We start from the raw sequence: 13,554 nt of genomic DNA on the forward strand, positions 1-13,554 counted from the left end.
TCTGAACAGGTGGTTGTGTTCATGAAGCTCCAGAGTGTGGATCCTTTGAAGGGTAGGGCTCTGCTCTACACCCGTTCTTGCACTGGCCAGCAGGAGGTTGCGCGTAGACGCTCTTGGGTGCCCTGGCTGCGGGTGATGCCATGGCCACTGCAAATCTGTTTGGTAGCAAGGCGCTGGGTGTCAGTTCTTGGGGCCACACTATCGAGGAAAACAGCCGGGAGCAATAAAGTGAGGAGGTGCGTGGTGGAGAAGAGGAGGGAGGGGGGTTCCAGAGTGGCTAGCAGAATGAATTGCCACCAAATCAGAAGTCCTTTTAAATGTAGAGCTTTCGTTTGTGTCCTCTGACTCCGACGACTGCCGCTCTTCTGTTTCCTATGGCAGTACACTACAAGATATTCCTCCCGTTCCATTGTGCAGGGTAAGTCAGAATTTGTCGTCCCACCAGACTGTCTGGTTCCCATAATGAGCCACACATGGGACAAAGATCTCTTCAGAAATCCTAGACTTGAAAACGTGTCTCATACACGTTCACTGCAGACGTCACGAACGTCTGGACTGTCCCACTGGACACAGAGCCCAGCCTAATTCTTGCGAAGAAAAACACCTCAAAATCAGGGAGGCTCCTTTCCCCCATGACTTCAAAATGTCCTTGGCTGCCCTACAGGCTGAACGGGACCTTAAGCTGAACGGTCCAGCCTGGGACAAGGGTCCTCCTGCCCGCGATGTCACGTGTCACTGAAAATGCATCTAAAGTCTGGCATTGAGATGTTTAGTTTAAACCATGTCTACTTGTCGATGAAATCAACCTTTGAGCTGGCTGTGAGTGGCTCCCTTTCTACCTTGTCACTTCCCCACCTCCCTACCGCCACCGTGGCCCTCTGAAGCAGCGTGCTCGTAATTTGGCACTAAACAAAACCCCAATGAATAAATGAATCTGCTGCTGTGTGCCATAAGCGCCTTGTCCCTCTGATATTTCGTTGTCGTGGCATAGGAGGCTTCTTCATAAGTAAGTGAGCACCCTGCATAAGTCAGATAATGATTGGCTGGCAGGAGTTCTGAACTTTAAAAAATACGACGCGATTGGCTAACGCAGGAAGTAAATGTGTCTATTTCCACTTCAGTCGTTCACTTTTGTCTGTTTGATTTCAAAGTTTTATTTCCGAAGTGAAGGAGTGACAAAACGAATGCCTCATTAAGACTTTAGCACCACTACCTCCGGTAATGCAGCCAAACGGGATTACCATTACTGCATAAGGTAATCACGCGGTAACGAGAAGGGCCAGCATGATTTAGATGACGTGATAACGTGAGCAAAACCAAAAGGTCAATCATAACCACTAGCACAGCTCTGGGCAACTCTCCAGACCATTGTGCTTCGCCTGCCAAGCCATTACAGAAGGGGAAAGCCCATATGCAAATCAGGCTTGGTCCCACCTCAAAAGGGGGCAGTCCAGTATGAACTGCTTGGTCATGCCCCTTCTGCACGAGACCACAAGCACCGCCAGACATGCTCGGTCTCCTTGGGCGTCATCAGTGAGGAGTAGCTTGGGTCTCTAGGCCCAACGGATTTCAGGACCCACTTATGGGCATACCCGTCCCACTCGGGGTGACTTTAGCAAAGCCAAAAAGTTATTTTGCGTTGTGATAACATGGCCCATCTGTTATTCCCCATTTTGGAGTCCCATTGGACTCCATGGTGATTAGTAATTACAGCATGTAAAGAAATAGCACATGCGCTCAAGGTTTTGATGGAGGAAAGGCCCTCCTCGGAAACACAGGCGGTTTGACACCGCTTTATTAAAAAAACTCTTAGGGCCTGATTCATGGAATTTTTAGAATGGTTACTTTGCGCTGCAAAAGTACTCATTGCACCGTGAATTAGGCCCATTTAGCGCAGTGCAAAGAGTACTTTTGCGGTACAAAGTGGCTTTGCACTGCCAAAATACACTTAGCAGTGCTTGGTGAATCAGGGTGTTTGTTGGCCGTGCAAAGCCACTTTCCACCACACTAAAAATTCCATGAATCAGGTCCTTAACATGGTGGAGCGGTAAATGTGGCAATAATCCAGTTATAGCAACTTTTTTACTGCACCACCAAACTCTGAATGAAGTACTAAGTGCGTTTGTTTCGGGCTATGACAGCGGTTCTACTGATTTGTGAACTGGGGAGAGGGAATTCCTCATTGTGTTTTCTCTGCTTTAAAAAAAAAATAGTTTTTAACTGAAACCGATTGTTTTGTAAATGCCTGTAATTCTTTTTTTCCCAGGGCCCTCGGAGCGAGCCAATCTGGAGCTGATAACTCTAACATGCACGTGTGTTGTCGCGACCCTTTTCTGGCTCCTGTTAACCCTATTTATCCGCAAGCTCAAACGGGTAAGAGCAGATGTGTTTTCCCGCCAGCGGCAACATGCGCCAGCCAGGCCTGGGCTGCTCACTGCTGCTGGGCCGGGAGGGCAGAGGGCGCTCATTTTTCTCGCACCTTCTCAGATGTTTAAACTTGAAGCCAAAATCAACTCCAGCTTTGACACCGAAATTAAATTCCTTATACTAGGTTTAGATGTCTTAAGACACATTACGGAAGTTCACATTTCTCATCTCACTCGCATTGTCCACCAACACGCACAGAAAAACGTGGGCACTGACGCATGCGCACATACGTACATACCCTCTCACACACGTGCATGCATATTCACAGGTGCACCCTCAAACCCAGCACTGGTCAAAGGGCCGCCTCTTGGCGGATCTCAGATTCGGCATCATATGTCTGGCTGGATCTCGACCCAGCCTGCCTCAGCCCTGACAAGGCTTTACCGAGCCCCCAGCTTCGCTGAGGGAAGCTGGGGGCTCGGGGATCTAATTTGCTCTCTCCTCCTTTCCCCAGGCGTCACTTGCGTGTTTGCAGGTCGTATTTACCCAGCCTGTTTCTTTCTTCCGGCTTACAGTCACTGGGGTTGAGGCCATCACTATTTAAAGCAGGCTTCTTACATGCTGGGCATCCTATTGTTTTCCAAATGTGCAACTTACACCTTTATGGAAAAAATGTCATCTCCAAACTCAAAAATGTTGCTTAACATGCATTCATTAGTTTTCTTAGAAATGTGTTTCTTTTGTTGTCGGACTACCACACACATGCCCTGTAATTCTGGTGCCCCTTCCTTTGTGTTTTATAACATGTTGTTTATATGCTATATAAAGATGTTATATGCTTGTCAAACTGATTAAATGATATGATGTGGCCTTTATAACGTACCTGTTTCAAGGCGTGACGAGGCAAGGGAGGGGAGACACAGGGAGGACACAATGATCTTACTAGGCCTAATGATATTGAGATCGCCCAAGTGCAGGGGAGAGGAAAAGTGCTAGGGGTGGTGGATGGGCAAGTGCAGGGTATGGGATCAACAGCAAGTAGTGAAGCCAGCAGGTGGCAAGTGCATGTGGTAAAAAGTGCAAACAGCAAGTGTCTAGTAAGTGCAGGAAAGGGGACTGTACGGTTGCGGATACAGACCACAACTGCAAGGGATGCCAGGAGGCAGTGCGGGTGTGCAACTTGACGGGCGGGACCTGGCAGAAATGTTTCTTTTGTGCTGACAGCAGTTATTAGGAAATTAAACTGTGGGTTTATGAGTGCCAACCTTTGATTTTCACTAAAGGAGCAGAAATACCTGAAACATCCACCCCGAATATAAGCAAGCGACCAGCCCAACCCATGCTCTGGCCAAACACATTTTATGCACTGTTGTTTTTTATAAGGAATTTCAAAAAGTCAAACAATTAACAAGCAGTTTTTAATATATAGCATCTCAGCAATGGTCTCTCAACCTGCTGAGCTACCTTAGTAACCTTCTACTGCACAGCCTGTCTATGGATCCCTTAATGTACTAACAGACACTGCATTAGAAACGGCATTTTGGGTGCACCACTGCCATGTAAGTGATTTCAATTAGAATTGATGTACAGTGTGCAGTTTTGAAAGAAGCAGCATGAAAGAAAGTTGCCCCATTTTTAAACTATTGTTTTGAACATTTCCTTTGAGCGGAGTTAAAATGCCAACTTTTCCCCCTCGGAACTCCACTCGCTCCTCCAAACTCCGCCCCTGTGAGATCCCCCTTTTTTTCCATTTCCACCCCTGCTTACACCCAAATGCATATACACTGTGGCCGTGTAAATTAAGGGGAATATTTATTTTTAAAACTATTTCCAAGAGCCCACAGAAGTGAGAATTTGGACCAAAGGGCACGAAACCTGATGATGCTGAGGTGTCAAAGGCTGGGGCAGGGTGACTGACTGCGACCCAAGACCAACAAGTTAACTGAGGTAACTGTTTTTTGGCGCATAGACTTGATTGGAAGGGAATTAAGAACTTTTACTAATAGAAACGACGGAGTGCACACTTCACAATAATACACGTGCTTTTATTCTAGAATTCTGTCTATTTTGTGAGTTTCTCCATTTAGTTTGTTGAGGTGTTGTGTTATTTGGCCAGCGACCACACTATAACTTTGTCCACGCAAGGCTCGGTGCTGAGAGACATGTTGGAGTTCTTTGTACAGCTGTATTCTCGAAAAGGTCAGCATAGTTCTTTGCCGAGGTCAACCGCTATATCTCACGGCTAAGCTGCTTCCTTCCTTCCAGATAGCGCCTTGAAGCTACTGGAGCACTGAGGTGTTAAAATACGTTGGCATGTCGCTTCTCCAAGAGCATAATTTGCAAATGAGTTCACCATGGAAGGGAGTTAAGCATGGTCCAACATCCGGGAAACAGATCAACTCTATGGACTCGGCTCTTCCAGGATGTCGTTTCAGACACCCCTAACCCCCTCCCCCACTCGTGACACCATTATTCAGGGCTTTGCTGAAAAGTGATCCATTAGCGGTTGACAACCGGGTGCTAATCAATAGGGCTGTTTCGGATTCTGATTTAGGATGTGCTTTGAGGTGGGCGGTCAGGGTCATCGTGAGTCGGGCTCGGTTAATGCTAATGTCAAAAGCAAAGGACGAGAAGCCTTTCCAGCGTGAACAACCTGCTCAGCAGTTCGGTTCTATTATGCAGGGGCCAGTGTCCAACTTTCAATGCGAGACATCTCATTCGTTTTCAGCAAAACACGAACAATTGTCCAGCTTCTTGCATTGAACGTCCATTGCCGGTGAAAGCAGAAAGGCGAGGAGGTGTGGGGTAACGCCGACTGTTAAATTACCCTGCATCCCCAGGTTGACTCCATGCTCTGTCAGGATTGGAGCAGCTCTTTACTTGCAGAAATAGCAAGGCAGTCGCTGCAACCTTCCCACTTCCCGGATGCAGCTAGCACCCTGCTGCACTCAGCCAATCCGCCGCCCCAAAGTCTTTTTAGCAATCGAGTTCATCCAGTTAAAGTCTCCTGGGCACAGCCAGGGATCACGTGTTCTCTGAGAGATAATAACCAGCAGGGGTCAAGTCCTAAAAATTTAAGTGGGGGGACTCATCAACATACTTAATGGGATGTGATGTCACCAGAAATTAGCATACCAAGGTGAAATATGCACATTTCATTAAATTGGCTTTGCATAACCACCCAAATTGAACAGGAGCAATGGCATTTGCCCTTCATAAAATGAACACAAACCCAAAACCAAGACTGGATATTTTCTTCTAATAGTATTTTTGAAAACGTTAAAAGGTGTGCATGTTTTAAACTCCAAGAACCAATACAAATGTTTTCTCTGGGACTTGCAGTATCGAAATGGGATATTTCACCTTTAGTTGTTTATTATTTTTTATCAGGTTCTATAATGCATTGGTGAAGTGTCTGACCTACAAACCTGACGACTGCAGATTTGAGCCCCGAGATCGGCTTTCATTCATAAATTCAACGACGACATCCAGTGTTTCTCTTTTAGCTGGGGGGGGCTGAGTCCACCCTCTGAATAAAGTGGGGGGACTCTGTCCTCCCGCGTGTACCCTCGACTTGAGCCCAACCAGTCATGATACCCTAAAAGAAAATTGGCACCCCAACGCAATTTCCCAGAGAATAGCAAGTGATTGAGTACTGAGTAGGAGAGACGGCAGACATACTCCACCATTTCAAGGAATCTAAGACCTCCACATGTTTTGCAAGATGGAGCTAGGGCTTGAATACTGAGTGAAAGAGAGTGTAGACAGTGTGACAAGTCAACTTCCGTGGTCCAGGGATGAATATCGGTTTCTAAACCATCAATCAGCCCCACACCTCTAGTACACCAGAAAGGATCTGAACAGAATGGAAACACAAGCACATTTTAATCCTCCTTGTGCAATTTTGGTAACGTGGACGGAACGGCAGGCTTATTTCCGAAAGGTTGTGGATCGTTGGTTATTTGCAACACAACAAAAATACAGGTATTACCCAATGATAAAAGTAGAGGATGTATACAAATATCTTTTCTATTATTATCACAACTGACAGTTCTAGCACACTACGAATTACAACCCACCCTGTAAAGGAATGCAGAGGACAGACAGTTTCATGAAGGATGAAGGAAAGGGATGCACTCTGGATACTGACAGGAGGGTTGTCGGTATAGTAAATAACCACAACAGTTTAGGGTTACTTAGCTTCTGCCCAAAGGGAGCAATGGTCTTAACATGTCTATTGGGGCCTTCTGGGAAGGATCAGGGGGACAGAACCACAATGTACCTTGTGCTGTAGGTGTTCTTGGTGCTTGACAGGGTTGAGTCAGCTCCAGGGGGCGCTTTGCAGGCTTCTGAGACAGAGATCAAGATGGGAGTCAGCTGCGGGTATCAGGTGGCAAGAAGGTTCAGCTAGCAAAGCTGGACAAACGGATGCAGGCTGGCCTACACGGCGGCTCAGCAGCAGGAATCGTCTCAGTGCTAGTTGGCGGTTCTGAAGTGCTGGTTGGGACGTCTCAAATTTCTTTAAGTGACTGTGGCTTGACAACGGTCAGCATTGCTGTCGGTTGCATCTCGAGGAACTCAACTGGCTCGAAAATGTCCTTTAAGGAGGGCATCGGTAGATGCTCATCATTGCACTTTTCCTAGATTCTTCACTCGGCTTGTGTCGTCCTTTAAGGTGGACAGCCCAAAGCTGAGGAGTGTGTTGCAGGCAGCTGCCTTGTCCTTTCTTTCAGGTTCAGAGACTCTCTAGCACTTTCCATCTAGGAAGCTTGCTGCAGAGCCTAGCAGGGCACGCTGTGTGTTGGCTAGGCACCTGTTCTAGAGCTGCTGGAGAGTCCTCTGGATTTGGTATCTCCCTCTGTTCCCTGGTAGATGTTTTGGGGAGGGATCTTGCTTCCCTCTTAGAGGTTCTGGCCTTCCTTCACTGGCGGAAAATATAAGGCAGACTGTACCTTCAGCCAGAGTCCAATGATGTGTTCTTGCTTCTGCTTCTGGTGAAGCCTTCAGATGATTTGCCAAAAGAGGGGCCTCATTTGAATCCAAATGGATCACATGGATTGGTGTAGGCTAAGCCTAACTTAATGAACCAATCCTGGGTCCCACCAACAGTCTCTTGTATGCGTGAGGTCATACCCAGAGTGCTTTGCAACAGAAAAGCTAATAGGGTGAAAACAGGTAATACTAAGTCCCACCCATCTTCCTGTCTGTTGTGGATCAAAGGGTCTCTCTGGTTAATGGAGCTCTCTGTAGTTCCTGATTAAAGTGGCAGGTCTCCCTTGAAACTGCGACAGGACCAGACTTTTTGGCTCCTGCAAGCTACATACTCATACCTTATGAATGGGGTCCCCCTGTGGGGTTGACTACTGTAAACACACAGGCCCAGACATGACAGTTCACTGTCAATTGATACTTAGAGGCAGGAGCTGACCTCAGGTTAACACAGTGGATTTGAAAGGGGGGTTTCCTGTCTCCTTTGTTAACCACTGAAGCCAGGCCCCATGTGCGCCTGTTTGAAGTACTCTCTATTAGTATATTTATTATGTAAATCACTGCCACCAGGGCCCAACAAAAGGACATGGTGGATCCATGGAGCCTTTGTTAGTTAATCAGGCAGGCCATGGCAGGGGAAAGGTTTGGTCCGCCCCCTTCTGGAGATGCATTGTGTATTCCTCCTGTCAAATCCCAACTAAATATGGGCTGTGTCCACCCAGAGTACACAGCTCTATGTGTATGTCGTGTGGTGAGCATAGAAAATGTTTGCAAATTAGCCCCCCACATTTTTCAGAGGGTAATCTACCATCATTCAATTTCATTTAAAAAGTTAAAAAAAAAAACAGGCGACCACACACCCACTGTGCGCATGATCGAATTCCTCAGAGACACACTGCACCATTTCAAGCAATCTAGTGCATCCACTTGTTTACAAAGACGAATCTGGTGCTTGAGTACGAGTGACTGAGAGTATAGACATACATACTATTTAAAGGAATCTTGTGCCTCTACTTGTTTTTCAAGATGGTCCTAGCGCTTGAGTACAGAAGGAGGGAGCATGAAGGCCTATGCTGCCATCTCAAGGGATCCAGTACATTACTTTGTTTTCAGAGATGAGTTAGGGCTTGATTAAGGAGTGCAGGAGACTGGACAGATACAGTTGGTGTCATTGAGCATTGAGTTTTTGTAATGTCAACCAATACTTTGAGGCTCCATTGACCCTGAACAGCACCCTGTTTTTTTTTATCAGCGAATGGCCTGTGGCAATTGTTTTTTGTTGCCTATCAATGATGGCCTTGTGGCAAAAATGTGTGTCGCTCTCTCCTCTCTGCATGGTGTGGCACCTGAAACATCCAAGATACACTATGTGTTATGTATCGACTAGGGGCACCAGACTGTACATCGAGCTTTGCAAAGCTATCACGTATTGAGGATGCAGTACCCTTTTGCATCTGTGACAGGAGATGCATGTGTTTGGCTTGGCAAGTGTAATGTACTGCACATATTGTTAAATAGGGTATTGGTCACAGCTCTGTCTCTCTCTCTCTCTCTCTCAAAAGAGAGAGTGAGTGTGTGTGTGTCTGTATATATATATATATATATATATATATATATATATATATATATATATTGTCCGGCTATACAAATCTACACCGTTGAACCCACTGCTACCCAATTTTGCATGGATTCCTCATTTGTCTGGGGCAAGATTGTAGTCTATGTTTGGATGCAAAAAATTAACTCTGTACACACCCTCATTTACTGATGCTCGACCCGATTCACTACAGTAGGTACTAGAAGGAGGCAAAATGTGCAAGTGTCTGAAGCTAAATTTTCGATGTGTTGGTTATTCCTTTGAAATCTATTACTTAAGCAATATGACCCAAGTGGCGGGGGCATTACCGACTCGGGTAATGCCCCGGGGCCCAAACGAAGGCCCCGGGGCATTACCTGAGTCGGTAATACCCCAGCCACGAGGGTCATATTGCTACTAGTATCCCGGCCTGCAATATCTGCGTGACCGGGGCACTAAAAGCATTTTCTTCTGTCCCGAAACGCTGCAGCGTTTCGGGACAAAAAAAAGAAAAAGAAACGACCAAGAAAATGGCCACCGGGAAAGGGAAAACGGGGTCCATTTTCCCTTTCCATGGCAGCCATCGGGAGCGGACGCGCTGGGAACACAAGTGTCCCCAGCGCCCCTGCTACTGAAAAAAGGATCCAAAAAAAAGGTAAGTGGGATTGGGAGGGGGGGAGTGGGACAGGAATAAAAAAAAAAAGTTTAAAAAAAATAATATTACCCACGTCCCAGGCGAGGGAAGCCTCCAGCTGTGTGGAGGCGCAGAGCGGGGATGGCCCCGCTTCAAGTCTCCACATGGCTGGAGGCTTCCCTCGTCCCCGGGGACGCAGGAACAAGAAGATAAGTGAGGGTGTGGGGGAGGAGGGAGGAAAGGGAATAAAAAAAAAGCCTTACCCGAGTCCCCGGTGGGGGGCGAAGGCAGCCTCTCAGCCGCGGGGAGGCTCAGAGCAGGGATGGCCCTGGTTACAGCCTCCTCATTGGCTGAGTGGCTGCCGTGCCCCCGCAGAGGACAAGGCGGCTGGATTCTCAGCCGGGTAAGGACCCGGCGAGAGCCAATCGGAATGCATGTTGCATTCTGCTTGACTCCCACCGGGTACTAATACTGTATACAGTTCGAAAGTGTTTATGAAAGCATTTTTAAAGGGAATTAAACAAAATATATTATTTTTTTATCACGCCACTCCAAATATGGGAATGGCAAGGTTACAGTTTACTTAAGTTCATTCACAAGAAGAGAGCACAATCAATCAATCTTTCTTTAAATATTTTTTCAAATGTGCTGAAGCGATTTAGTGACTGAAACATGCCGCACAAAAACAAACATCACTTGGAAAATCTCCATCTGATGCAAAGCGAAAATCAATACCAAGAGCTTCTGAAACACAATAACAAACAGCAACACGACTTGCCGACCAGAGGACAAGAGCAACATTCTCCAGGGCAAATGAGATGCCATAGCAAACTAAAGCACGACTTGCCAACAAGAAGACAAGAGCAACATCCTCCAGGGAACACGAGACACCACTCGATCAGGACACCGGCAACGCCGGGTACCCCAGCTACTTCAGTATAAAGTACAGCACAGTAAACAGTATACAGTTTACACTTCTTTTCATTCTCATCTTGACAAGCTCCTACTAAGCACCAAGCTGCATTCTGAGGCATATCGTTCAGGGTCAAGAAGGTGCTCATGGAATATCGGCTAAAAGTAAACATCTCAATGACACCAACTCTAAGCAGATGAGTGGGTTACTCTTTAGTTCAATTTATGAATTTATTTTATTTATTTAATTGGCACATTTTTTCGTGGGATGAACGGCTGAGGCAGGAAATGTTAAATTGTACTGCTCCTTTCCCTTTATAATGTGAATGTTAGCTGCCTATTGCGTTCTTGAGAGCCTCTGAAATGTATGTTCAAGGAACGTAGCACATCCACTTGTTTTCCAAATCTGAACTAGGGCTTGAGTGCTATGTGAGGGATTCGGTGCACCCACTTAAATTGTGTACTCACAATTCTTCAAATCGGCCTTGTAAGCACAGTCCAATTATCAAAACACTTAAGGACACATGCTACTCCTCTCTTTTACAGAACTATGCTCCATCTAACAGGCCTGACATGCAGCCATGCTATCACAAAACTGTCCTCTCCTGCTCCTGCACCCTGTGCTAGTATCCATTTTCTGCTCTTCCATCCTCTTATCCTCTCCTTACTCGTTTTCTTTCCTTCAGCAGACTTAGGCCTGGATACCCCCAGCAAGGGGCTAGTGCGCCACTCCATGGACAAGCTTGGGTGTTCTGAAACGACGGTGGTAGTGAATTGGTGCAGTATGAATGCCTATTACCATAGCATAACATATGCAAATGACCTTAGGAGCAGGACACAGTGGCTCAGATTATTTCAGATATAGCTCCACCTGGCTGGAGAGATCTGCTTTCCTCCACAGGGTGGAAAAGGGTGGCTGCCTCAACACACAGTTCCTGGAAGATGGCAGCCATGTGGCACCGTCCATCATAATGCCACTCTCTACTGTGCCCTTATTACAAGCTTAGTCTATCCGGTCCTGCCACAAGTCCCTTTCAGAAAAGCCCAAACCTTACTGAACCCTACAATACTTTTTTGTGTAAGGATTTATTTAGAAAAATTGTTTGTATGTCGTCTGATTAATTTGTTAGATGATGTCTTGAGACTTCTATAATTATTTTGCAACATGTTTTCCTTGGATCTATGTAAATTTAATGAAAAAATGTTAACCCATTTTTTTAACAAAATGAAAACACCCAAAAAACTTCAAATGTTATTTTTTTAAATATTTGGGGGGTCTCGCCCTCAAACCCCCTGTTTCTCTATGATTATAACACAACCCCACCACCCGTTTTAATCCCTGACCCCACCCCGTATATATATTTTATAAAAAAGTTATGTTTTTTCTGTATTTTCTATTCGTTAAAAACGTGATTCTATAATATGTATTCATTATTATCACTGGATACCGTTTACCTTGCATTCCTTTTGTGAATGGAAACTTATTGTGCATGGTTTGCACGATCAGTGGCGAAGTGCTGCTATCATTATATTAACTTGTCTCCTCTGTATCTCAGTTCTGCCAGTAGTCCCATTCTACAGGAGTCGCTTTGTAGGCTGGTCTATCTTGAACGTGCATTATTGAGACTGATGTTGAACCAACCATGCCCACATTTAGCTCCCCCATAGACACATCACCATCCAGCTCTATGGTTTACATGTTGCCTGGCTCTGGTCTTTTACTGCAAGGTGACTTTCCACCACCAACTCCTTTGTCCTTCTAGTCCTTATACTTTCCCTGCACTACTCTTCCCCTGTTTGAGTCCCTTTCCATTTCCTGCAGCAATTGAACTGTTCTGATCATTTACAGCAGAGGTGCACAACTGATTTTGACAGAGGGCCGAAAGTACCTTACATGATGGCTATGGTCTGCCGAAAAGTAAATGTGGGTGGGGCGGTAGGCGCGGCATGCCAGGAGGCTTTTTCAACCCCCAATTTTTATTAAACACATGCAAAAAGAATTGGTTTTTGAGGTGTAACGATTTTTACTTGTATTTCAAACTTACATTTTGCACTACACATTTTCCATTGTTTTCATTTATTTCTATTTAGTTATTGAATATCGTCTGTTTAATGATCTATATTTTATTGACCCTTGATTGGACATTCCGTTATTTTGGACTGCTATACTTTGCTGTTTGGGTTGCCTTCATTGAGTCAGGTTTCCACAAAAAGCATAGGATGTACATCTCCTAACTGTGCCTGTTTTAGCTTTATTATTGGGTTCTCGCTTGGGGTCCGACACTATGCCCCATGGCAAACATCCCCAACTAAACACTATCCCCCATGGCCCCCACCCCTCAACCAAACACTATCCCCCATGGCCCCCACTCCCCAACCAAACACTATGCCCCATGGCCCCCACCCCCAACCAAACACTATGCCCCATGGCCCCAACCAAACACTATGGCCCCCACTCCCCAACCAAACACTATGGCCCATGGCCCCCACTCCCCAACCAAATACTATCCCCCATGGCCCCCACTCACCAACCAAACACTATGTCCCATGGCCCCCACTCCCCAACCAAACACTATTCCCCATGACCCCCACCCCTCAACCAAACACTATGCCCCATGGCCCCCACTCCCCAACCAAACACTATGCCCCACGGCCCCCAACCAAACACTATGCCCCATGGCCCCTACTCACCAACCAAACACTATCCTCCATTACCCCCACCCCTCAAGCAAACACTATGCCCCATGGACCCCACTCACCAAACACTATGCTCCATGACCCTCACCCCTTAAGCAAACACTATGCCCCATGACTCCCACCCCAACCAAAGACTATGCCCCATGGCCCCCACCCCATACACCGATACAGACCCGAACCCCCATTTCCCAACTCAGCACACAAACTCACAAGCATACACCAATACACTATGCACCCATACTGACCCGAACTCCCCCACCCCCCAACTCAGCACACAAACTCACAAGCATACACCAATACACTATGCACCCATACTGACCCGAACTCCCCCACCCCCAACTCAGCACACAAACTCACAAGCATACACCAATACACTATG

General features: G+C 46.3%; 1 protein-coding gene across 1 annotated transcript in view; it reads left to right on the top strand.

The window, feature by feature from the left end:
* The window catches only part of FLT1 (fms related receptor tyrosine kinase 1), a 577,293-nt gene that overhangs the window by 240,669 nt on the left and 323,070 nt on the right, over positions 1 to 13,554 (top strand). The window contains exon 16 of the mRNA XM_069639312.1: positions 2,267 to 2,373. Coding sequence (XP_069495413.1) covers positions 2,267 to 2,373 — 107 coding nt within the window. The remainder of the gene's footprint in view (positions 1 to 2,266; positions 2,374 to 13,554) is intronic.

This window comes from Ambystoma mexicanum, chromosome 7q (genome assembly GCF_040938575.1).
Source record: "Ambystoma mexicanum isolate Mex_15411 chromosome 7q, UKY_AmexF1_1, whole genome shotgun sequence".
Lineage (NCBI taxonomy): Eukaryota > Metazoa > Chordata > Amphibia > Caudata > Ambystomatidae > Ambystoma > Ambystoma mexicanum.